Source organism: Acanthaster planci, linkage group LG07 (genome assembly GCF_054643075.1).
Source record: "Acanthaster planci isolate LZ-2023a linkage group LG07, COTS_SCS, whole genome shotgun sequence".
NCBI classification, from domain to species: Eukaryota; Metazoa; Echinodermata; class Asteroidea; order Valvatida; family Acanthasteridae; genus Acanthaster; species Acanthaster planci.
The window spans coordinates 14680903-14706854 of record NC_141783.1 but is presented as its reverse complement, the minus strand read 5'-3'; the positions used below and the strand labels follow the sequence as shown (position 1 = coordinate 14706854).

Here is a 25952-nt window from a genome sequence, read left to right as displayed (position 1 = left end):
CCATAACCATATGCTCCAGAGGCAGGGAGGTGGGGCGAATTGGAGCTGAGGGTAATTTACAGTACTGACGAAAACTTAAAGGGGTGGAGGCAGGGAGTGCAAATGGAGGTGAACTCAAACGTGAGTGGTGCATAATTTCTAATGATACATTGTAACTCTAAACTTTTCAAATAAGTATAGTTGGAACTAAACGAAAAAACGGGAAAAGGAAAGCAGTGGCGGGCCCAGGAGGGGGGGGGGGGCTTAGGCAGGAATTTGGCTTGCCCCCAAAATACCTCGGGATGCCCCACCCCCGTTGTGCCACAAGCGGGGAGCACGGCTCTATCGGATCTAGTAGGTTAAGATTATGCTTTTTTTTTCAGAAAGTAAAGAATATGGAAACAGTATCAAAAATGGGAGCGGGTTGTGCCAGGTGTGCCCCCTTTCCTCTGCTAGTTTCATTGTAAGAGCTAGACTAGGATATAGAAACTGGGTGTCTTCCATTTTGGGGTTAATTGTTCACTCAAACACTTCATGAATAGTTGTAAGACAAATGTACTAGTATGTACACTGCAGGATAGGAAGCAGATACCACTACGAAGATCTTACAAAAGAAACACAATGCACGAACAGTGAGCGTCCACTGTTATGGCACCGTGCTTCTTTTGTTAGGTATTCTTAGTACATGTATGTAGATCACTTTACATCGGCTCAGAAGCCAGATCCGCCTAGCGCGAGAACATTAGTTCTCCGAAACCACTTGGATTGGACGTAAGTTTCCACGCGATGAAAGAGGTGTTTGAAATCTCGGAACTCAAACAAACTTCATTTTCAGTTGAGAAATATTTATTATTTCCGCCCAGTACGCTACTCACAACGGTGCACTGTATATACAGATGTAATAATTGACTAAATTTTGGCAGTTGTCGGTGAATTATTTCTTTTACGATTCATAATATAAGCATTTTGCGACAAGTAAGTTAACGCGTGAAGTCCCATAGACAAAATTGTGACAAAATCGGGATCCTGAGGGTTGAGGCTTAACCAATCAGAGTGACAAGGTAATAACCAATCAGATGTGAGTTGTGTTCTTCGAATGACCAATGAAAAGCCAGTATACTAAGCAATCAACGTGCGCGTTACTCGTGCCTTATTTATTCCACGAAGTGACCAATGAAAATATCTGACTCATAGGGTTTCGGAATTTCATTGATAAAAATAACTTGTGCAAGATATCCACATGCTGATGTCACATTGTTGTTTGGAACGGAAGCGAGAGCAGGAGCTTCGAACATCTCGAAGAAGCAGGTGAAAAAGCCCGTTGCCTTCATAATTTTGGCGTTTAGCGAATTGATATGTCATGTGTTTAGTGGGTTTTAGTTATCTGCAGTATCCTGTTAAGTTAGTGAAGCCTTCATGTAGATATTGTGTGCTTCTTTGTCATTGTTTACTTATACCATTTTTACTGTCTATCCTAAATTTGGAACGGACATGGGCCTAACGGTACGGATGAACTGAATGGAACACGAACCATGCTAACGTTACGCTAGGTCACTAGGCCTGCGTACGCGTAGGCCTGGCGCTGCAGGTGGTACACACTGGTTAGCCCAGGCCTTGTACTTTTTAGTTTGTACTAGGCCTACAGACTTTTCAGTGATGCATTTTAATTTTGGCTCTTTCAGGCTTTATCAGCATCAGCATTTAAAAACAATCAATTCAATCATGAGCAGGGCTTGGGCTATAAATTTTTCAACTAAGGGCCTAGGCCTAGTTTTTTCTGTTTTCTTTTACCTGGAATGATCTTGGAGAGGTTGTCGTGGACATTTTCATATAAATTTGGTTTCCATTGGACTCTTCAAAGCAAAGAAATTTGAAACGGGATATTTTGAGATCTTTTGTACATGTGTAGGCCAATTAGCCCTAACCATGCTGAATGAACCACCCTAACCATGCTGAACCCAAACAAGGTTATGCAGGATTTTAATGCAGAGCAAACTGATTTTTTCGTACACCAAAATGAGTGTGAATTTTGACTGAAAAGCTTAAAATTAACATTTCCATGCATTGTTTGTTCTTATTCATGCCTTATTTCAATGAATTAAATGTTGGCTTAGCTTGAAATTTCAAAAATTTTGAAATTGGAAATTAAAGAAGCTACAGCCTGCAGAGACAAATTTTAATCAGTTTCCTATTTAAAAAATGAGTTCCCAAATAAACATATTGGAACAGAAGTACCCTTCATAGGCTTGTCCTACCATTAATTTTGCTCAAAATAGCTTGTACATTGTCGTACCCTAAATCAAAATCCTCAGAATTCACCTCCAAAATGGTCCTTATAATGTCTAATGCACTTGCCTTAGGATCTGGTGGGGATTGGAGATTCCATTGATTGTAAGAAAAAGGAAATTTCCTGTTTGAAGCGGAAACGCTCTAGTCGGCTGAGCAAGGAGACATCTTTGAACTGTATGCTAATGTACCTGGAGACAATGTCACAACACGCTGACCAAGCAAGTGAACCATTCACAAAAAGCATGTGGTATGTGCACGCGCGTGCCCCTACTGTTCCCTGAACAGCGCATTATCTGGTGCACAGCTTGATGGACTCTAGCTACTGACTGTTGCACTTGTCAAGAAACAATCTTTGGCAGGCGTGTGCAGATACAACAAATAGTTTCAGGATTTTGGCATAGACTTTTTACTGATGGGAGTTGTCGTTTCATGGAAGGCACCCCAATGTAACATTAGTGAGGGTATATTTCATAGGGAGAGAATTCGACTACTCTTTTATAAATGAAAACCTTTAGTCTGATTGGAGTTGATGATATGCTGGCAACAGAACATGTACAAAGTCTGGCGATAACAGTTATATATGTACAACCTTGTGGCAAACTGACATTCAATAAAGGTCATCTCAGCAGTTTTACTTTGTTGATTTTAAATATCTAGTGAGGAATAATGGCTCGTACTAAGCAAACTGCAAGAAAGTCCACTGGAGGGAAGGCCCCTCGTAAACAGCTTGCCACCAAGGCTGCTCGCAAGAGTGCTCCATCAACTGGAGGTGTGAAGAAGCCCCATCGTTACAGGCCTGGAACAGTGGCTCTTCGTGAGATTCGTCGGTATCAGAAGAGCACAGAGTTGCTGATCCGCAAACTGCCATTCCAGCGTCTAGTCCGTGAGATTGCCCAGGACTTCAAGACGGAATTGAGATTCCAGAGTGCAGCTATTGGTGCTCTACAGGTGAGCTCAATATTTTAATCAAAATTTGCCACCACTTTGTGTCTCTTGTATATCACTTACATAACCTTTCTATAAATTGGCAGATTCACTCATTTGCTCTAACCACTGACAAATGTGGAGCGTAACATTGCCCCTTTTCTCAAATTCAGAGCCCTGTTTTACACCTGTTACGAGCATTGTAAACTGGGCTTTTTGGAGTAACCTTTGTCCTGTGGTACTTAATTAGCTTGTCATGTCAGAAAAGGTAGAAGAGTTTTACGTAAGGAATTCTGAATGGTTATTGCTTGGTTTGAATGCAGGAAGCCAGCGAGGCCTATCTTGTGGGACTATTTGAAGACACCAACTTGTGTGCCATCCACGCCAAGAGAGTGACCATCATGCCTAAGGACATCCAACTGGCCAGGAGAATCCGTGGAGAACGTGCATAAGCGATGCACTGATGCGACAGCTCAATCTAGTTTTTAAAACTGCTGTCGCCCTTGGTGGAACAAAGCAAGCTGCTAGAACGGAAAGAGTTCATAGTTTCTCAATTCGACAACCAGCTGTGAGAAGCAGCATCCGTTTGTACATAGTCTTACTCCCCCACTTGTATTTGAAACTCTTGGTACTATATTTTGGAGGATATTTTACTACATGGAACCATGTTGTAAGACCAGTTGGCATTTATCATCGTTTCAAATTTGGAAACAATGCAACACGTACTTGCCCCCTTACTTTACAGTGGATCGGTGTGTTTTTAGCTTGTGTGTCGGTGACTGTAATTGACCCAGTTGTGTGTCTTAACCTATTTTGTTTTAGTCTAAAATCATTTTTAAGCCATGTAAATGTCAAGTCTGAAATGGTGGGAAGTCTTACTCTACAACCTGTACAGGGCCAGGAATAACATTTAGAATACAGTTTACTGCACGTTACTAAAAAAGAAAACTGGTTGTCCGACCTTAAAGTGAACAGGAGCTGGTGTGCCATGGCCATTTTAGTATCGAAAACTACCAACGTTACCCTTGTTCCACTTGCCAGGATGTGCTCGACAATGCTGTAGAATGGATACTTAAAACTGTGCCCAGGAATTTTGATACTAAGTAAGTTTTGAAGTAGGATTTTTCATCATTTCAAGTTAAATCTGTAGTGACTTTCAAACAATTTGTCATCTGATATTTTGATGCTTCATCTGGAAATTGTCTTCTTACAGTGAGAAAACATACATTGTGTACATGTACTTGTAAGTGGTTTGTATTCATTTCAACTTTACCCTATTACAGAGAACATTTCATGGTGTAAATGACCAGATCAGTGTTCCAACATGAGCCATACTTAAAAACAACAATCCATCGAGATGGGCAAGGTTCCGAGCTTGTCTGGTCAAGTTTCACCTAACCCTCATTTCTAATTGGACTTGTAAATAATGTAATTAGGTACAGTGTAGTTCACAATATAAGCTTTTTCACAAGATGGGAAATGTTTTGGAGTCACTGAAGAATAAACCCGGTCACCATCAAATCTATACCCTAACTATATGGCATCCTCCTTTTTGTGTGCTGTGCTTGTACATGTACAATACACACCCTGTATGATATGTGGGTATGGGCCGAAAACCGTTGCTTGGAAGCAGTTTGCCTCCAAATTTGTTCCAAGCAGGAACTCCATACATGTATATATAAAGTGAGACCAAAGAACAGTTGCTAGGTAGTGCCGCCTCAGACTGGCAAACTCCCTCAACTAAAGGCAGGGCTGAAGTCGTGTGCATACATTACACAGATGAGCTTGTTGCATGTATTCAAATAAAGGCCTTGCAAGATTTCTACATTTCGTGAACTTTCATGCACATGTACAATTTATCCTTAATGTGAGCAAGTTTAGTATTTCAACAAAATGGGATGTGGTTTCACATGGATCCAGATCTGTGATCTTACTCGTACACTGGGTCATTGATACCACTGCCTGCGTAATAGTAGAGCCAAACAGCTTTGGGATCGCTGACCGAGTTCAAGATCCATGTGAAACAAACGGGCCTAAGGCATGTGCTGGCATCAGTGGTAGGGCTGGACTGATTGAGCAGAACTCTCATGCCTGTCCAAATGACTTCGGAGGACATGTACTTATTTTGGGCATGTCGTGCACTTTTGCATAACAAATTTGAATATTCTACGATTGCACAACCTTCCACTTGCACATGGATTTTTACACATGAAACATGCACATTGCAGTTGAACACACCGTACATGAACAGGGAAATTTTCTTTTTTATTACATGTATTTGACATACATGTAGGTTGTGACAATTGAGCATTATTAAATGTAGTTATCGCACGAATGCTTGTGGAACACAGAATAATGTAGTGCGTCTGTGTCCTGTATACCCTTTGGCCTCGTGGTGTACAGGACACTGATACACTATTCTGTGTTCTATGAGCGCAAGCATGATAAGGAATTTATCTTCAAGCAAACTTCATGCGCAGTAACAATGTACATGAAGAAGCCTACACATGCAAATGCGCCACCTTTAAAGTACATTTTAGCATACAAATAGTGCAATGCATTGAGTTAGAACAGCGCATTACGCAAGGTTTGATGTGAACCGTGCAATACAGTTACACATGTATATCACACTTGCCATTGATCAACCTGCACCAATCAGAATAGAGAATTCAAGTTTGCCTGAAGATAACGGGCTACATGCAGACTGCAGAGCCTTTATAGCAAGGTTGGTTGTACATGGGCTTCACAAAAGACCTGATTAACTGGACCTTCAGCATTTAGAGATCTGAAATTCTTGTCCATGTATTAATAAAGCATGATGTTTCAAAACAGCTTTTACTTTCTTAAAAACATTTCAGCAGATTTCATCATCCCAAACTACATTTGTTGATGTAGGTTAGTCATCCATATCCTTACAATTCCAACAAAATGTGTAACAGAAAATGGCATCTTTCATCACACAGGCATGTACTGTAACTTGAACTATGACAAACAAACCAAATTCCAATCTTTACAAGACTTTGTTGTGTTTTTCAATTTTCAGTGAGTGTGTGGGAAAAATGAGGAAATCAGCTGGTCTGAGGAAAAGTTGCATGCCTGATTAAAAAAAAAACAATACATAACCTATACTATAACCAAATACATATGCATGTACATTTACTTCATGTTACATGCACATCATAAGTGGGAAAACTGGTGAGTGTAAAATTTATTTCCAGGTGGGAGCCATCTTGGTGAGTAAAAGGATTTTCTCTGTATTGGTGACTTTCTGGAACATCAACCAGGGTTTTGAAAGTCAGACCCTAATATCTACATCACACAGCTCAACAATCAACGCAAGGAGAATGTTTTCAGTGAATAAATTTCGTTTTTACAAAGAAAATGTCAAGCATGTCCTATTCAGAGGAAGCAGGACATCCCTTGATTTAAACAGAAAGAAAATTTACATTCCCATAAATGTACATGTAAACCTAAACACGCAAAATACATGTTATATTTTTGCTCGCATTTATAATGTAAATCACATGGACTAAACATCCCACAGTTGCCCTATGATCATGAACAAATAAATACATTAAAGTTTGTGTCATATGTACAATTAATTTCCTTTTTGGTGTACATGTATCTTTAATGTACAATGTAGTCAAGCATTTGAGGATTTTCATGTAAAACACTACATTAAACATAAATTGTAAAAGGTCAATCCAGTTTGACAGCTCCAATGAAGAATCACATCTGATATACCGAGTCTGGAAGCCTTGGAAGGATCCAATCTGATGGCTTTCATGATTTGATCTGATTCGATCCATAACAGACAAGTGTTGAATTTGATCCGAGTCCCCCCAAAAATCTGAACTTAGTTGAAGGAAATAAAACCGAAGCTCAATTATTAAGGTTTAGGCGCCAACTCGGGATATGAATCTAGACCACATCTCAAAAGCCACAACATTTACAATGTACAAAACTGATGGCACATCTTAAGCTGTCAAGTCAAACCCATTAGAGTTATGCCTTGAGTATTTCCTTATTTTCATCCTCTGGGACAGCAGCATCCGTACTAGTAACCTGCTTCACCCCCTTTTTATTTGGATCTTCAAAGAGGTTGGGTAAGCGTTCGTGGAGATGCACCTCCAGCTGTCGGTCTATCTCAGTCTCTTTGCGTAAGAAGACCCACGCCATGAAGACGGTCAGTGCGAGGCTTATCGGCGCTACTTTGTACCACGGGCGTTTCTTATGCCTCCCATAGCTGTTCTGCACAGACCAATCCCGCGCCTTGCTTGACAAGTAAGATATGGGCATGTCCTCTTCATCTTGATCTGTCCTTGTAGATGACATTTTACTTTCGGTCTGAGAAGAGGTACATCTATGTCGGTGGGACAGCTGAAATACAGATTGTGTTTGGGTGGACTTCATGCAGCTGCAATGAAAATACATTAAAAATGATACTTTACAACAATTTCCCCAAAGTGATATGGGCATCTGGACAATTCCAGGGGACCTAAAGTACAAGGGACCTCAATTATCGGTGAGTTTACACATTATTAAATGGATGTAGAATTGTGGACACATGAACTTAGAAGCCTGTTTCCAGCATAGCCAATTTTGTCTGCAGCCCCAACCCTGTGCCGATTTTATGGTCAGGGAGTCCACCTGGGCTAAGGTTTAATATGCCATGGGCATTCATTCAATCATGTAGGAAGGACACGTTATTCAATTCAGTCAATGTTCAGCGCTGGACACGCACGACGGGGTTTAATATTAGTAATTTACCTCCGGCAAATCCACGGTCGTGACAGACGGATAAACCTCAAAGCACGGCTTCCACTTTGTGACGTCATGATGATGTTGAATTGTTACATTAACTACCAAAACCTTCAAGCAAGTTAACACTTGTGTAACAACGACATGAACGAGGCAAGGCTCAACGTAAGCTTAACCTTCTACATGTACATGTACATGTACTTCACTACATCATGCATGTGCTTGTACTATGTACATATAAATTAGGGCCCATGTACAGTTACTTACATCACATTTAGACAGAGACTTTACAAAGTCTCTTGACCAGAATTGAATTTGTAACCATTGTACTTTTGTGCCACAAGCAACACTTAATCATGAAAATCAAATAATTCTAAGTTCTAACAGACAAAATTTTATTACAATGGGATTTAATCATTTTGGTTGCTTTGGGGAAAAAATAAATCGAAATATAAGCTTATTAACGATCCTTTGGGAAAGACTTATACAACTTAATCAGAGATTTTTTCTTGGTGACGATAGAGAGCGCCCTCTCTTGGTATAGTTTTCACGTGGAAAATGGCGGCTTTCTTGAGAGGGAAAACATGGAAAGAAGAAGAATGTCATCAAACTTAGCATTTTTTGTGATTTCAGGCAATGTTCCATCGAAATATATTTCAACTGGTAGGTCGGCACAACATATTCGACAGATTAAATGTTTCTTTTTACCAACCATGCAAGTTGTTTGTTGGTTGGGAAGGTTGGAAAAGTTTTGTTAAGGTCGTTCCCAACTTTCTGTGAATTGTGGAGGTCATCCAGCCGAGTCAAAACTAGAGCAAGTTCAATAATGGCGAGGGGACTGCGCGTTCTGAATGTTGCTGAGAAGAACGATGCAGCCAAATCACTGGCTGATCTGATGTCGAGAGGCAGATACAGAAGGGTAGGTTGTCATGTCCTTTTTTGTCTTGGTCATGTTTGGTTGAAATAGTTGAGATTGTGTCTACCGGCATGACCGGCAATACCATCATGACCATGTCAGCTCTCGCCTATTTTTAATGCCATGTTATGATGCGGCGGTAAAAATTGCGGTTGCTGTTTGTTTCATGTGGATCCAGATTGCGATCAGTGATCCGTTATTTGACTGACACTAGACCCATAATATGTGTGGCTCACTTTTCGCCCGTTATGTACATGTACCTTGATATAGTGACCCACACAATACCAACCACTTTACATGTTTGTTTGGAGAGTCCTTTGCTAAGCATGCCAAGGGCCCCTGAAAACGAGATTTGGAAATTTAAATTTAAGTAAAAAGTAGTTGTCTGAAGTTGTCTTGAAATTTCAAAGCAAACTTGGAGGGAAGTCTCCTGAACCTCCCACGGTGGCATAGGCGTAGGGTGACTGTATACCATAGCCTACATGTAGATCCAGAGTGCGCAAAAAGTTTTTCAAATTGATCATCATCATCCTAATCCATCAGGAGTTGTTTTTACCTCAAAGATAAGGCCATAAATTGGTGCAAGGTCCGAGTTTATGCTGAACATTTCACAAGTTATGGGGTCTACCCTTCACACTCCTTATTGATGATCCATGTCAAATAACAAAGGTCAGATGTAACAGGGACACAAAAGTGTTACACCTTAGACCCCTAATTTGTGGAATTCCTCCTGTGCAGCTCCTTTCAATAAGTATCAGCGATTTCAGCATAGAACATTAGCTTTTCCATAAAATCTCTACAGAGGGAAGGGTTTTCCAAATACAACAAGATCTATGAATATGACTACCAGCTATTCAACCAGGACTGCAGTATGACAATGACATCAGTGTCGGGACATCTTCTCAACTATGAATTTGTGTCAACTTTTAAAAAATGGTGAGCTGACCTTTCACATTATCAATGCAGCATCTCACATATCCCCCTGATTATACGTCAACAAACACAAATATCTGTCCAGTTGTGAGCTATTGTTTGACATTACTGAGCCTTAGGGCTCCAGCAGGCAGATCTCAAAATGATATCTAAAGTTTCAGCTAAATAATGCAAATTTGGACCCAACTTATACAATGCTAAATGCCATTTTTATCACCCTTTGTTTAGGATTGTACCTAAAATCTGGCAGTCTTCCTTTACTTTTGACTTTTTTGCATTCACAGTTGATCTGCTTTTTGTGCAAGAAGTTAAATGAGTGTTAAGTCAAACATCTTCTTTTTGACAAGTGGATGTTGATAACAATAAATGATGTCATTATCCATTAGCTCACAGCTTGGCTCTGAGCCCTGCTGACCTGATTCTTTTACTTGTTGATTAAATGCAACTCAAATCATTGGAATTTAAGTTTACACTTTTTAATAACATTTTCCATCATTTTTGGTCGTGGTTTAGGCACAGTTGCAACCCTGTAGCATTGTTTAGCGCTGAAGTTCTCAAAGGTTGTCCCGATGACTTCAAAGACATCAAGGTATTGTGTAGCGACCCTATAAAGTATTTGCTTCAAATACTTTAGTGACGACTTGGTCTAAGAAGATCTAGGTCACTGTAAATGGTCAAACCCGCTGACCTTGAATAGGTGCTGTGAGATTTTTGTCAAGAGGTTGGATAATGTGTCTGGTTTCCAGCAGGAAGGCCTTTATGTTTCATTTTGGAGAATATTGTGGTGAGCACCGAGCATGTGATTTCTTATTATTCATCATGGAAACCAGTGCCAATCTCTATCGGCTCCGAGTGGAACAAAAGAGGGCGTGTTTTTAAATGAAATTGACAGTCCTTTTGGTACCTACTCACCGCGTAGGCGTAAAAGGTTATGTGAGTTTGACGCGGAGCACGCTGAATACACGCAACAAATTTATTCCGGAACGTGTGGTCTTTGCATATACACAGAACGCGTGCAAGAACCCGGTTGTAACCATCTGTCTTTCTTTCGCCGATTGGGGGTGCACTTCAGCTCGGGGCGGATAGACTAATCCAAGGAGATCCCGTTTATTGTACTGGCCTCGCATTTATCCATGTATGTTTTCTGAAACTTTTGGCAAGCCACAACATTGTACTGTTTAGAGAGCCACATAAAGCAATTGTGCCACCTGCCTACGAGCCTGGCGCCAGCACGTAAGGTTGCATCAGAATCAGTTGTCTTGAGCTAGGTCTCCACTCCGTTGGAAATACACGCCGAAGTGCTGAAATTAGACGTAGCCGTAGCTCTGGAAGCCCGTTTTAGACACAGCCTAATATTGGCTCCCCAATTGTTCTATGCACAGGCTCAGCCCAATTCTTACAGAGCTGTGACCCCTTATGTTAGGAACAGGGGCCAGTGGTAGGCAGGCATCCGGATAGACCAGACAGTTTGATGTCTTTGAGTTTCACATGCGTAATATGATTGTGGATTTCTTTTTTTCAGAGGACGTTAGAACGTGAGGCCAGACAGCATGATGTCCTCATCATCTGGACGGATGGAGACAGGGAAGGGGAGAACATTGGCTGTGAAATTGTCGATGTCTGCAAATCAGGTATGTGTAAGTCCCTAAGGAAATGAACAACTCACCTGATTTTATATTGGGACAGTCTTCAATAAAATTTTGAAAATTCTAATGACAGGAAGACACTGTGACATAAAACTTTGAAAAGTAAACCAAACATTGCTGTTTGATCAAACAATGTCAAAGCATTTTTAAAACCCTCTTAGCTCCATCTTAGTTTCCAAAATTGTTCAAGCTTACCCCTTTTTCCTCCGAAAAAAATCATAAAATCTGAGGAATGGGTATTTTCTCAGTGTTTGTTATACAACACAGGTGGGGTGCCTTTGTTGGACATATTCTTGTCCCTGTTGAAGAGTCAGTTTTGATAATTATCATCTGTTTTTATAAACTTTTGCAGTGAAACCACGACTGGATGTATACAGAGCTAGATTTTCCGAGATCACACCACAGTGAGTGCAAACGTTTATTTGACTAATTCACTGCACGGTTTTTCAGTGCTCTGTGGGAGTCCTCGTTCGCGCAGTAAACCAGTCTGTGCAGCCGTGCAAAAATGTTTCATTGGCTGCATGTGCTCATAATCCTCAAGGCGCCCGCATTTTGGCAATTCACAACGCTGTCTTGGTTTGAGAGGCATTTAAGATGTGCGTATGACCTGCAACAGTGCATGATTAGGCAGTGGTACAAAAGGATTCTAATCCTGGCCATTGGATTGGTCCTTACCTGCTAACCGTTTCATTTCATAATTTGTGTGACTTCCTGGCTTGTCTTATTTCTGTCTGTTTGGTAGACTGCTTTACTTGATTCACATTGATGTGTGTCTGGATAGGTCCGTCGCCAATGCTTGTAGGAACCTTGGTCGACCAGATGAGAGAGTGTCAAAAGCCGTTGATGTCCGACAAGAGCTGGACCTAAGAATAGGTACTCATTTGTCGTCTACACCCTCCGTAAAATAGGTGCTGCCTTTAGTTTGTCATACCCCTGAAGATTATTGCACTAGGATTAATTGCAATGTCTAAAAAATTAAGGACGGACATGCCTTTACTGAGTTGATTCTTGTGCCTGTGTGTACGCCAGCTTACAGCATGATGTGCACAAACACTCGTCAGATATACATCAATCTGCCTCCTGAGTTAGGATTAGGAAAGATGAAACGCGCTCTCCTAGAGACGAGCCTATTATATTTACTGACAGTGTCCTGTCTTTATAACTGTTGAAATTCCAAGTGAAGCAGGTTTGTGATTTCTCCCAGTTGTTTCTAAATTTTTAAGATTTTTGGACCCTCAAATTGTGGATTTTTAGAGGTTTTATCATGCAGGTTTTGCCACCTTTAATATTTTGCACGAAAAACCTTGCATCTTGTTATCTGTTAAAAGCCCTTAAAGGTCACAGCGTTTTGTTGTCACTAATACAGTCCCTATGCTGAATGTTTTGTGAATTTCAGCTCATCCCCCCCAATCTTACCCCAGGAGAAGGGGATTGAATGAGCACAGACAGGTCTCAGTCTTCACTTTGCCTGGACACTGAGAATGGAACTTGTCTGGACTAGGTTTTTAGCCATCTTTGGACCCAACAGATCAGGGTTAGTGCTAAGGACTCTCTCCACCTGTTATCTCATCAACAGGTGCGGCGTTCACCCGCTTCCAGACCTTGCGCCTCTGCAAGGTGTTTCCCGGCATCCTGGACGGCCAGTTGATCAGCTTTGGCAGCTGCCAGTTCCCCACCCTGGGGTTTGTGGTGGAGAGGTACAAACAAGTGGAAGCCTTCATACCAGAGATGTTCTACAAGATCAAAGGTAAAAGGGGATTAATTGTGTCCGCCGTAGTGAGCATCCAACATATTCCCGTGGAATATAACACCTTGCTTGATTCGGATTGATATGATGGAGCCTAGCTATAAGATGCAGTCAGTTTTTAAAAGATTGATCAGATCAATCTATGGCCAAAATTGTCAGGACTTAAACAAATGTCTTTGAAAAGCAATCTCCACAGCTTCGAAGCAGTCCTCACAAATTTCACCTTATAAAATCTGGCTTTTAAAATTACCCATTTTGATACTGGAGGCCAAAGAGATGTTTTGGTAATTTCTGGGAAAACCCTCGACTTGTCTTAGTCTCTCACGAAGTGGATGACACCAAGGTAGATTTTAACTGGAAGCGGCACCGGCTGTTCCATCGCCTGGCCTGTGAGGTACTGCTGCAAGTCTGCCTGGAGGACCCCATGGCCACTGTCACTGACGTCAGCAGCAGAAGCAAGAGTAAATGGAGACCCCTGCCCATGGACACAGTGGTGAGTGGAATAGGTAGACCTCAGCAGGGGTGGATGTAGAACCAAATTTTTTGTTCGGGGAGGGGGGTTTCAAAACACCAAAATTTGAGGATTTTTTGGCAACCTTTATGGCCTCCCTGTGGGTGGAGCTAAAAATTAGGGCTTTTCTTACTCTTGGTAGATAAAGAGAAATGACAGTAGTAGGCTGGTAGCAGTTTTTACCAAGTAGTCACAGGTTACCAGCCAAAATGTAATGAGATGACATTGCTTGTAATTGGTTTCTGGAAGAGGTGAGCATAATGCCACATAAATTTACTGAACCGTCTTTACTGCTGAGTAGTTTCATGAAGTTGGACCCTGCCTAAGTTTTGCTGTGTGCTCTCGTCGGGTTTGTGGGCAGGTTATCATTAGCAGGTCTAGATATTTCTGCCTTGTGGAAAATGGTCAGAAAACCGCTCAGACGGGAAGAACGGGAATCAGAAAATCAGCGTTGCAAAACTGAATGAGCAGAAATGCGACTTTCATCTGTTTGATACTTGCCCTCTTGTAGGAACTTGAGAAGCTATCATCTCGTAAGCTGCGCATCGGTGCCAAGGAGACCATGAAGATTGCTGAGAAGCTGTACACCAAAGGGTAAAGTAGCCCTCCATTCATTTCACAGCTCATCCTGATGTCGACCAACCAGACCTTTCGTTGCAGGCTTTGCCGTTCTAAAATACAGATACTGCTCTTAGTAACTTACTGCTCTTCTATGTGTGGACAAAATATTCTGCCTCCCTTTTGTATCATCTTTCCACGTGCCGTTTAGAATGTTGCTGTCAGGACAGAATTCGCTAGAATGTCCAGTTTCATCTACCCAGTCTGTCAACACTCTGTGAAAGTTAAAAAAAAAAAGAAGCCTCTTCTCTTTTTCTTCCAGGTTCATCAGTTACCCTCGCACTGAGACCAACATGTTCCCAAAAGACTTCAACCTCCGTGAACTAGTCCAAGAACAGACGCAGGACCAGAGATGGGGACGTGAGTAGCTCCTTTCAGATCTTACCAAAAAAAAAAGATCTGTTGAAAATATTTGCTGTTAGCTGGCTGCACCAGTAAATAGCCAGATATTCTCAACTTCCCAAGGCTTGTAGGCACGTGTGATTGCGATGCCATGTGTTCTAATCTTTGTGAAGCCCACACAATCATATTTGCTGTTCCATTTTCATAGAATCTTATTCTAATGCAGTTTGTAACACCCATAATAGATCCATTAGCGAACAATGAAAACCTAATTTTCTAGGCCCTTTTTCAAACTTCAGTATTAAAGAATTACTCATTTTCACGGAACAGCATTTGCTGCTGGGATACTTCAGGAGGGTCCCACCCCTCGCCAAGGTAACAAGACAGACAACGCCCATCCTCCCATCCACCCCACCAAGTACACTGACACCCTGCAGGGCAATGACTTCAAAGTCTATGAGCTCATTGTCCGTCACTTCCTGGCTTGCTGTTCCAAGGTAAGCACGCAGAATCCTAGTTATTACATTTTCATGCTGCAAGTTGTTTTCTCTGGTAATAACCGGCGCTCTGTGGTTAACCCAAGTGGTTTGGATTTGTGGCTTGTGGTCAGAAGGTCGGGGGTTCGACTCCCACTACTGGCAGCAAGTTGTGGCCCTGAGCAAGCCACATCACCCCTACAAAAAGTATTTGCCTCTCTCCTGGTGGGAGTACGAGTGATACTGGCATTAGCTTGGGAGCAACTGCTACGGATTTGCATCCCATCCAAGGGGAATAGAGGCATTCTAAGTCATTTCCTGTCAAGGAAACTAGAAATAAACACCAGCTTGATTGGCCAAATTAGCTCACACCCAGACATTGACTGCAGCTGTAGTCGACATGTTGAAGGCATCATATGTTGATGACAGTTGTACGCTATCTCCCCCACCAAAAGTTTTCAGCCAAAATACCGTGAAGGTCTGTGTTACAATGCACCTTTTGTCCATAAAGGAATCTCTCTCCTGCCTTTGTTTTTTCCCCAGGACGCCCAAGGATTTGAGACGACCGTTCAAATCAAGATAGCCAGTGAAGAGTTTTCAGCCCAGGGCCTGATGATTGTCGCCAGAAATTACCTCGACGTCTATCCCTATGACAAATGGAATGCCAAGGTCATACCGGTGTTTGAGCAAGGGCAGACCTTCCGGCCTAGAGCCATTGAGGTGGGTCAACATTGACAGTTTTATTTGCAGTCTCTGAGTGAGTCTGTAGGGTCTTAGCCTTGCAGAGGCTCCGCTGGTCAGAACCTGAAAAATTACTCGGAGGGAAGGAAAGTAGCTCATTCAACATTAAGGCAGTGCTCAGGTACTTTCTGCTCACTGCATATCTGTGCACATTCAGTTGGAAATTGGTCATACACACATGTGGGGCTGGACTTGAAGGACATGATCACACGTGTGATCTGTCCTTATCTGCTGCATTTGAAGAAGGCTCTGTTTCATTTCTCTCAAGGAGCCCATAGGTGGCTACAAACAGTCCTGAAATTCAATGTCTTGAAAAACACAAACCACCCGAAGCTTCCCTGAAATTTCTACATGCACCATTCTGAATTGGACTGAGTCCAACAATATTCCTGTAACATATTCCTTCCTTGTTGCCAAGAAAGCACTTCAGCTGAAAATTGTTACTTGTAAGTTCTCTGACAGCTCTAAGCATACAGAAACTTACATCAAAATATAAACCCAAAGTAAGACACTTTACCTCTCTGTAACATTGAAAGGCAAAACCTAGGCTTTTTTTCACACTGTTACTAAGGTTATCTTTGTACTTGCAGAATTTTTGACCATATTTTCTTTTTTTTTTCCTGGACAGATGGCTGAAGGGGAGACCAGTCCACCAGCTCTGTTGACTGAAGCCGATCTGATTGCACTTATGGAGAAACATGGAATTGGTGAGTGGCTAGTTTATTCAATTTCTTTGCCTCACATTTCACTGCGGCTGCAGCTTGCGTGCCATTGATGGGTATGACATCTCATACAATTATTATCATGCGATTGGTTCCCTCCGTTCTGATAAATGAAATCGGCTATGGATAGCCAGCAGTGCAACCATTCCCTGGGGCCTGGTTCCAATCTGTTGGCCAGATGGTCGAAACCGTTTTGTAGTCACTGCTCAGACTCGCCCTGATGTGATTTCTGCCACCTCAGGCACTGATGCGACCCACGCCGAGCACATCGAGACCATCAAGTCCCGGCTCTACGTGGGCGTCAGGCCCGACGGGAAGTTTGTGCCCGGTGAGCTTGGCATGGGGCTGGTGGAGGGCTATGACAGCATGGGCTATGAGCTATCCAAGCCGGACCTGAGAGCTGAACTGGAAGCTGACCTCAAAAAGTGAGTTGCCGTTTGAAATGAGAATTGATTGTAATAAACAAGAACATCTTAAGGCAAATTTTATCAATGTAAATATTCAGAGAATAAAGATTTTTGCATTAAGAGATTACAATTTTTTAGTTATTGGCAGATTTCTAGTTAAAGTGAATCCTGTGGGCCAGCTATAAGTCGTGAAGAAAACAGGGATTTGGGTTTTAAAAAATCGCGTTTAAAGAATATGTTAGCATTGGAATTGTTCTGCTCTTAAGAACACTGACCTTGCTATTATTAGAGTTCAGACACAATTTTGCTTGAAAAAAATGCCTGTTGATTATAATTTGTGAAGTTTGTGACTGCATTTCTTTTTTCCCTGTAGGATCTGTGAGGGTGTCAAGGACCCAGACATAGTGCTACGAGAACAGATCGAGAAGTATCGACAGGTCTTCATTGAAGCAGCTGCTAACGTAAGAAACTCCTAAATGACACAATCTAAGCCCAATCTTATTGCGCACCCTGCTAAGCAGCTAGTTTTTGACTCACAGAATCTCTGTGTGTTTCGCAGTGACCATTAAGCAGTAAACACAGCACAGGCTAGCTTATGCCTGGAAGAAAACTTGCTTAAATCAGTAGCATAAGATGAGAAATCTCTATGCATGTGCAACCATCAGAACGTCCACGCTGTGCAGTAATTCTTAAGCAGCATGATCTTCTGCTACAGTTAATACAACCCTTGTGGTAACTCTCAAGCAACGCTACGAAATTGAGCCCTGGTTATACCCAATTAGGATATTTTCAATGTACAGGTTTCCCCCGAGCTCGTCTGGTTTTTACTTATGTTGTCACAATCATTTTTGTTGTTGTCTTGGCAGGCTAATATGTTGGATGTTGCTCTGTCTGGATATTTTGGTCAGCAGCCTGAGGCATATATCCCAGAAAGTAAGATCGAGTCTTAAAATTTTTTTAACTACAGGTCAAATGAGCATTGGATAACTGTGCATTTTGGTATTGTTACAAAATTACCAAAGTATTTTGTTGGTGGGAATGCTGTGGAATTTGGAGAGGTATTTTAACCATGCTGTTCACTGTTGTTTTTGAAAAGAGAGCAGCTCAGTTGCCATCCATGAAATTTTTGGCCTTTCCATATTATGATTTTTATCTTTAAAGCCAATTGCAGTGGCCATAGCATTCTAATTGCAACCATTGCCAATGACGATGTCTTTGTTGGCTGATTTCTGTCATTTGTTTTGTCATTGTGATTACGATTGGCAGCATTGCTGTCATTTCCATTGGTGTCATCATGCCCATCTTTAATGCCCTCGCAGTCAATGAGGTGGCTCCTGTCACCCCTATCCGCTCCTGCCCAAGGTGCGGCCAGCCCATGGTCCTCAAAGAGAAGAAGGAAGGGGGGTGGATGGTCAGCTGTACCGGCTACCCAGCATGCAAAGCTGCAGTCTGGTTCCCTGCCGCCGTCCTGGAGGCCAGTGTGTCTGACGAAGTCTGCCAGACTGTAAGTATCAGGGTACCCGACTGGGGATACACTGGATTCAGCGGCCATGATGAAAGTTGGAGAGTAGGACTTGGGCAGGCCTGAGTTTTGTTGAGTTGGCAGAAAAAGTAAGGTGTTTTACCCAAATGATTCCCAACCATCCATTTATCAGGGGTGAAGTCAGTCAAATTCCAGTTAACTATAGTTGTTTTGGAACTTTCCCTGTGGTTGGCAAAAGTAGAGTTCAGAAAAAGAATCAAAGCAATGGTTGTAGTTCCATTATGAGGTAAACGTTGTTTTACAGTTGTTTTGATGCCACTCAATTGCTTTGATTTTTTTTAGTGTAAACCAGGACCCGTCAAGAAAATCCAATTCAAGTTCAAGAGAGGATCTGTACCAGCCATGATGCCTACAGAGTACGTACTTTCACATTGATTTCATCTCGTGGGCTTGGCTAGAAGCCCTGCGATAGAAACAACTTCTGTTCAGTGAGCTTTAGCTCTCCAAGTTTGTGGTGTCTTGGAGTGTTACATCAAGCAGGGAAGAAGGCTTTGCTTGCCCTTGGCATTACAGAATATCCAGTTTGGATTCCTGTCTCTACGTCTCTGGACATTATGCTGAAGATCAAGCCACTTTAAACTCCCAAACCTTCCTCCTCCAATGGCAATACAGAGAGAAAAATGAATGAAAGACAAACATGGATCCTATTGCTAGCATTGGCCGGGCATCAGCCTGAAGACACCATGGCCAATAGAAGGATTGTGCTTCACATTTTTTAAATGGTTTCTTAGCATGTTAACGAAACCATTACCGAGTATCAGCTGAAAGGGCCTATATCGTAGAACCACAAAGTAACAAATCTGCTAAGCACAGAAAGTTCATGCTTATCAGCGACAGGTTCTTGGCCAAAATGTCACACAGTACGTATCTCCTGTGAAGCAAATTGCTTAGCAGCATTTTCTGGCTTAACAGCCCTTTAAAATTCGGCCAAGAATCATTGATATTTAGATGAAAAATTTATGCATGCTTACAGAATAATGTATCTGCTGGAGCTCACAGAAGCTGTTTCTCCTTGGAATCCATGCCCAACGTGTTCACTTAATGACTCTGCTTGTTTCTGCTCATAGAGCGTATTAAGGAAGAGTAACTGTTTCTTGCTTTGAGGCTGAATGTTTTCTGTTTTTATAAGGTATACTGGCTGTGTTGGAGGATGCGATGCCATGTTGAAGGAGGCCCTAGACCTGAACCTAGCGTACCTCAGACCAGCAACTCAGCCACAAGGTGTGTCAATTTTTAAAGCATTAAACATTATTCCAACAAAAGTCATTGAGCAGAGAGGCAGTAGCTTAAGGGTTCGTTCAATGAAGCCGTGACATCAGTCACAGCCTCTTTTAAAATAGTCAAACGTTATAGCCTGGTTGACACGTTTTGGAATATAAGTTCCAATCAGGGGCGGACTCCAAGAATTTTTCCAGGAAGGGGTCAGGCCGGAGATTTTTTTTTCTTAAGTGTCATATTTGTGGACAGGCAAAACGATGGTGAAGCATTGCATGACATGCATTGTTTAAAATGGCATTGCTGCACTTACATTAGTTAATTTTTACAATTTTCCCCAGTTTTTAAAACCTGTTTTGCATATCTCCCTTTTTCTCCCTCGTCTGAATATCAGTGCCAACAACAAATGCGAGGAATGACAGGGGAAGGGGTGGTGCCCAAAGAGGAGGGGGAGGTGGAAACAACAGGGGAGGAGGAAGGGGAGGGGCATTTGGGGCTGGAGGGGCGGGGTTTGGCAGTGGGGGAGGAGCTGGAATGGGTGAGAGGGGCTTTGGAGGAGGGGGTGGAGCAAGGGGAGGGGGCGGAGCCGGGTTTGGAGGGCCGAATCAAAGAGGCGGTAGAGGCTTCTCTTCAAATGCTCCACAGTCAAGACCTCCACTGAATCAGTTGCCTGCTGGGTAAGAAATGCTTGTAACCTGTGTTTCCACCATATTGATGTTAACAATTCATAGTGCACAAATTCAGGATATATCGTTGTCTAGTTTCCATTTGTGGGCATTGTTGCAATAGAGAAAAAAACAGTGGGGACTGACTGGTATTCAGTAGCACTTGGAACTGCATTTCTTTAGTTCTTTCTTGGGAAATTAGTAACATTAGAGTTAATTGTTAGTAAAGCACTTGCAAAGAACATTACAAAATTACCTGTGAACCACAGGGACACTGCTGTCCCCCCCCCCCCGTGTGTTCACCCATCACCTACTACAACTTGCAATTAGCTTTTAGAGACCAAGAAAATGGATGTAATGAATGTATTTCCTTATCTAGCGGGCAGTCGTTCTTTGCTGGTTCCGGTGGCAGTGGTGACAACGCAGTGGTGTGTGACTGTGGGAATGATGCTTTGAAGCTAACTGTCAAGAAGGAAGGCCCCAATAATGGTACATCGTACATATCTCAAAGAAAAGGACATTGACACTGACTGAAATCTTATGTTCATTAAGAAGCCAGCTTGCTGGATACATTACTTTGTACATTTTGACAATAGCAATTTCAAGTGGCCAGAAGCAGTGTAGATCTTATGACGTGCCCCACAAAGTTGATCTACTTCTGGAAAAGAATACTTTGACCCAGATCTCATGGATGTGTCATGTCTGGTACCAGATCTCCCAGACAAATTTTAAGAAGTTGCTTTGCAGTGTTATAGTTGGGACAATCACAAGACCACTCACAAGTAACCAGGTGGACACTGACAGGGTTATTCTTTTTGTTGCAGTTCACTTTGGACCGGAGGTCTTGTGTTGGTCTGGTGGGGTCTTGTGATGGTCTTCAGAGGTTTTGACTACAATGCTGCCACTAAGACAGTTCTTACAAAACATTAACTCCTTTGTGACTATTTTCCAGACTTGTGTTTAGCATGCAGCTTGCTTCACCAAATAGGGCCCAGAGTGGCATTCCTCGGAAAGGAAAAAAGTTAGAAGAGTTTCAAATCAACGACTGCCAAAGTCCTACTTAATTTTCAGTTTTCTTAAAACCCCAGCAACAACTTCGCATCTTGTAATCATTTGCCCAGGACGTCAGTTTTATAAGTGCAATAGTGGAAACTGCAATTTCTTCCTGTGGGCTGATGAGAACTCGACACCCAACGACTCCTCGAGTAACCAGAGCAGCCTGGGCCGGAAAGCTGGAGAGACTTCCTGGAATGCCCAGTATTCCACCGGAAACACCTGGAGTAGCGGCAGCAGTGGGTATGAGTCGGGGAAAGACTCATCGTCTGGACTGAGAACAAACAACTGGGGAGAGGTTATGTGCCAGTGCGGACAGGCTGCAGTATTGTGAGTCCGAGAAGTATACAGACTTTGTTATAAAAGAAGTAGAAAAACTAAGAAAAGAGCAAGAAATCAAGTAATTGGGATTCTCAGAATATGCTGTTTGTAAAAGTATTTGCCAATGTGTCGCAGTTTTTTCTGGCTTTCATTTCATGGTGTTGGATTATTCCATCGTAATTAATTTAATTTATATTAAGTGCTATTAGATTCTTGTCCCTCCTTCGTTTTGCATCACTGGCGGGTTCTCTTTTAAATGACAAAAACTCTGACTTCAAAAATGTTATTTTTTTGTTTCGCTCAGACGTACAGTCCAGAAAGAAGGGCCCAACAAAGGTAGGGATTTCCACTGCTGTGGCAAACCGCAGGGTAAGCAGTGCAAATTCTTTGAGTGGGCTGACGGTAACAACAACAACAACAGTGGATGGGGCACTGGTGCTAGCAGAGGGGGCGGAGCCAGAAACCAATCCACATGGGGTGAGTTTAAATTTCAAATAGCAGTGTGAAGCGATTCAGATATTCCCATAACCTGAGAGAAATCATTCACACATAGTAAACATCACACTCTATTTTGGCTGGCTACCTGTATTTAATTTGTTTTTTGTGTTTCTGGTTGTTTTTTTGACCCAAACAAAGCTGTTTTTGTTCTCTTTATCAAAGCAAAACACAGATTTTTTCTGCACTAAACGAGCAGCCAAGAGCAAGCCAGTGATCTTCCTACTGTTTGTTCTCTGAAGCAGCATCTGAGCATTGGAAGTCTTTTGTACATTTTTTTGTCAATACAGGCGATGGCAGGCGAGGAGGGTTCAGTAAGAAGGGAGGAGCCAGCTCTGGGTTTGGAGGGGGTGGAGATGACACCAGAAAGAGGAAGAAACCAAAGTGTAGTCTCTGCAATCAAGAAGGTACAGACGTCCCATATGTTTGAGTAATATTCAAGCAAAAGCTTAAATAGTTTTAATAATAATAATTTTTAATTCCTTCGTTGGTAATTCTCTGTCCTTCATTCACCTTTGTGTGCAGTAGTAGTGCCCTTGCCAAAAGGACGTTTTACTACAAGTTAGTTTTGTTTTCATATTTCTTTTTTGGGACGATTCAATTTCATGTTTGGTAGGGGTTTTTTCTAATACTGTTGTGCTGTGATTATTTTCCAATTTTTTCTCAAAAATTTTCAGAGTCTTTACATTGATGGATCTGTCGTGTTTCTCTTCATTTGGGATTTCTTATTATATGTTTGATTTGTTTATGTTTGAGTGTGAAAAAGTGCAGTTATTAACTCTGTGCATAGATTTGATCACAAAGTTTCCTTTTTTTTAACCCTCTGTTCCAGGTCACACCAAGCGCAGTTGCCCCATGAAATAAAAACAGAATTCTCCAAGCCTCCAGAGCGTGGAGTGGCCAACAAGATTCAAGTTACATGCACTGTCTCTGAACATTATGCCAGTCGGCATCCCACAGCTATGTGAAACATCATTTTAATAACTCAGTTAAGATGATATTTCTACAAAATTGATGAAGTCTAGTTATCCATCTTAGAGACATTATAATTTGAATGGACGCTGCCATGTGTACAGGGAATTGGAAGCTCTCCACCATTGATTGGGTACTTTATCCAAAATTTCTAATTAAATTTTCAAATTGAAACCAGTTGGATCCAGTGAGCAAGTTTGGCATTCCAACACTGCTTGCCCAAAGTGCAGTGCATCTGAGGTCATTTGGGGACATACACCTGTTTGAGGTCTACCCTATAGCATGTCCTCACACTGAGTTGAATGTGGTCTTTGTTTTTGATTGACTGTGCCCATTTTTGAAATTTCAAACTGGCACATTGGAATTTCTTTCCATTTTGTAATTGGCACGAACCAGTTGGCACCAATTGGAAGTAACTGTAACCAATTGGAAGCAGTTGGAACTGGCTGGAAGCAGTTAGAACTGGCTGGAAGCCATTGGAGCCAGTTGGGACCGACTGGAACCAGATGGGATGGATGCCGCCAATCAGAACCAATCGTGACTAGCCGAACGGATTTCCAGTTCACTGGAAATAAGCCCAGTTGGAACGATTCAAATTTCTGTAATTTGTATATTGTGCTCACGCTCCAGTTTGCTTGTTTCTGAGCATTTTTCTTGCATGCATATTCAAAAACCAATCTTCTGTATTCACGTTCATCATGCCCCTTTAAACCACCCTCCATTAGAGTCCTCTAGCTGTAGCCTCATGCATTTTTCTAAGCATTTGTTTGGTCACGATCCATGAGAAGTTTTCATCTAACCATTTACTTTATTTGAGATTGGGGAATGTGTTGTCTTTGTCAAGGTGAGTGTTCAGTTTGTGATATTTCACGGGTTTTTTTACACCGCTGGAGGTTTGATGGAGAATATGGGTGTACTGAAGGGTCAACGAAAGTTTTCAGATTTTGTACATTTTTCTCCAAACCACTTTTTCCATTGCAATAATCTCTCTTAACCCTAAAAGATTCGGGGAGGGGGGGACCCAACCCCCAGACTTTTTTTTCTGATATCTCCACAGCATAATTTTTTTCAGGAGCTGAGCATTCAGAATTTTATAGAGTAACTTGTTATTTTTTGACACCAAGTTTGTGAAAATCAAACCTACCGTTCTTGCGCAGTGCCTATTTTTCTGAGGTGGGGTAGTAAAAAAAGTGTACTTTTGCCACGTCTATGCTCGGTGCACACAGGCTAGCACACATGTAGTATTGAACTTCAAATAACCATAACAACAAAATGACATGTTTGATTGATTTCAAACTTCACATTCACAATGATAAGGAGTGTCTTAATATTCCCTGGGGGGGCCTGGAATCTGCCCCCACCTGGCTATGAGATGAGCCAGTTCTTTTGAAGGTTAATCCCCTTTCCTTCCCCCCCCCCAGTCTTCATAGATTTCTGTGCATTTTGTTTCTGGATAAAAGCATATTTTAAATCAGAATCAAATAACTTACCTGCATGGATCATACTCATTGTGATTTCCACACTAAAAACTAACAAAAAGAAACAAAACAGATGTGCATCACCATCATTGTTTTTAATATTTGTACCAAATCGTTGTACATTAGATGTTCATATCTAACATTTTACAATAAATCTTGTATTAGTGGCTATTTTGACTGTTACTGTTTCATGTTTTCATTGTTTTGGCAGCTAGCTGTATTCTCTTCAAATGAATTCGCTCAGCAACATTTTTGGACCATTGTTCACTTGGAAAAAAAATGTGGAGGGAAAGTTTAAGATGTTGGGTAAACACCTTTCGCTCAAAATTACTGTCAAATGAACTGATACGGATGTAAAATATATAAAGCACATGCAAAGCCAAAACTATTGGAGTGCAGAGGACAGTTTTCCTTTGTAGCTGGGAGACTGCATTAATATACATGTATACTGTTTTTCGGCAACCTAAATCAGTTACATCCTGTTCAGTTGGTATAAGAAATTGTTGCCTTGTCAAAGACAGGAAAAAATCAGTTGGTCTGGTCTCATTCCAGATACTGCAAATGTTTTCAATATTTTACCATTTGGTCTGCGTAGGAGCTTTCAAGATTTTTCAGTGTGGGTACACATTCTTTTAATAATGAAAGTTTTTTAAAAACAAAATGGATTTTCTTCTGTACTACAACCTTTTTAGCGTGCGAATAATTTTGTTAAATGTTTGTTTAATGTTCCAAATAGCAAAAAGTGCCATACCCTTCCCCAGGTGAGGTTCGAACTCACAACCTTTGCATATCTATGCAGCAACGCGTAGGTTACTGTCTATAAGTACAACGCGCTAACCTATTGTGCCACTGGGGACGGCCGGTTAGGGAAGTGGATGGTAATCATATGATAATTTCAACACTTTTTGCAAACATTTGGCAATTTTAGTGTTGATATGGATGTCGCGATTTATGGATTGGGTTCGAAAATTACGTTCCGACAATCTGTTCTTTAAAAAAAAGAGTAGAAAGCGGGGATTTCCTGTTTTCTATGCTAGAAAGTGCGTTACCTGCCTTTTGTGGGACTTTTTTCACATCTGTTTTCGTATTGCCATCAATGAAGTAGTTCGGGTACTAGACTGGACTCTGCAATGAAATTGCGTCGAAAATTGGGCTAGACCATGTTTGTCCTGGGAGGTTCTAAATGACACATAAAATT

The 25952-nt window shown here is 41.6% G+C and overlaps 3 protein-coding genes and 1 non-coding gene across 4 annotated transcripts; 2 read left to right on the top strand and 2 right to left on the bottom strand.

Annotated features, from left to right (window-relative positions):
* Positions 1–1128: 1128 nt before the first annotated feature.
* On the top strand, positions 1129–4717 carry LOC110980891 (histone H3.3A). The gene is made up of 3 exons (XM_022237945.2): positions 1129–1287; positions 2926–3216; positions 3516–4717. The coding sequence occupies exons 2-3, from the start codon at positions 2935–2937 to the stop codon at positions 3642–3644; spliced, it is 411 nt and encodes a 136-aa protein (XP_022093637.1). The 5' UTR covers positions 1129–1287; positions 2926–2934; the 3' UTR covers positions 3645–4717.
* A 715-nt stretch (positions 4718–5432) lies between these two features.
* LOC147798656 (uncharacterized) lies at positions 5433–8160 on the bottom strand. Its single transcript, XM_087138593.1, has 2 exons — positions 7963–8160; positions 5433–7609 (listed from the first exon to the last, which is right to left on the bottom strand). Exons 1-2 carry the CDS (start codon positions 8028–8030, stop codon positions 7198–7200), a joined length of 480 nt encoding a protein of 159 aa, XP_086994719.1. The 5' UTR covers positions 8031–8160; the 3' UTR covers positions 5433–7197.
* Positions 8161–8428: 268 nt separating this feature from the next.
* Positions 8429–24923, top strand: top3a (DNA topoisomerase III alpha). Its single transcript, XM_087138591.1, has 25 exons — positions 8429–8872; positions 9672–9805; positions 10316–10391; positions 11325–11433; positions 11801–11852; positions 12230–12321; positions 13025–13195; positions 13513–13688; positions 14218–14300; positions 14587–14684; positions 14997–15163; positions 15686–15862; positions 16512–16590; positions 16847–17030; positions 17386–17473; positions 17879–17945; positions 18332–18516; positions 18838–18911; positions 19685–19776; positions 20165–20447; positions 20815–20924; positions 21557–21818; positions 22114–22286; positions 22595–22711; positions 23137–24923. The coding sequence occupies exons 1-25, from the start codon at positions 8648–8650 to the stop codon at positions 23166–23168; spliced, it is 3306 nt and encodes a 1101-aa protein (XP_086994717.1). The 5' UTR covers positions 8429–8647; the 3' UTR covers positions 23169–24923.
* A 584-nt stretch (positions 24924–25507) lies between these two features.
* Trnai-uau (transfer RNA isoleucine (anticodon UAU)) lies at positions 25508–25610 on the bottom strand. The gene is made up of 2 exons: positions 25573–25610; positions 25508–25543 (listed from the first exon to the last, which is right to left on the bottom strand). It is a non-coding gene; the product is annotated as a tRNA-Ile (tRNA).
* Between the last annotated feature and the right edge of the window lie 342 nt (positions 25611–25952).

Coding starts and splice junctions, on each gene's coding strand:
- LOC110980891 (XM_022237945.2), top strand. CDS start 2,935: ATGGCTCGTACTAAGCAAACTGCAAGAAAGTCCACTGGAGGGAAGGCC. Junction 3,217..3,515: donor CAGCTATTGGTGCTCTACAG/GTGAGCTCAATA, acceptor GTTTGAATGCAG/GAAGCCAGCGAGGCCTATCT.
- LOC147798656 (XM_087138593.1), bottom strand. CDS start 8,030: ATGACGTCACAAAGTGGAAGCCGTGCTTTGAGGTTTATCCGTCTGTCA. Junction 7,610..7,962: donor CGACCGTGGATTTGCCGGAG/GTAAATTACTAA, acceptor TTTTCATTGCAG/CTGCATGAAGTCCACCCAAA.
- top3a (XM_087138591.1), top strand. CDS start 8,648: ATGTTTCTTTTTACCAACCATGCAAGTTGTTTGTTGGTTGGGAAGGTT. Junction 11,853..12,229: donor TTTTCCGAGATCACACCACA/GTGAGTGCAAAC, acceptor GTGTCTGGATAG/GTCCGTCGCCAATGCTTGTA. Junction 21,819..22,113: donor TGCGGACAGGCTGCAGTATT/GTGAGTCCGAGA, acceptor TGTTTCGCTCAG/ACGTACAGTCCAGAAAGAAG.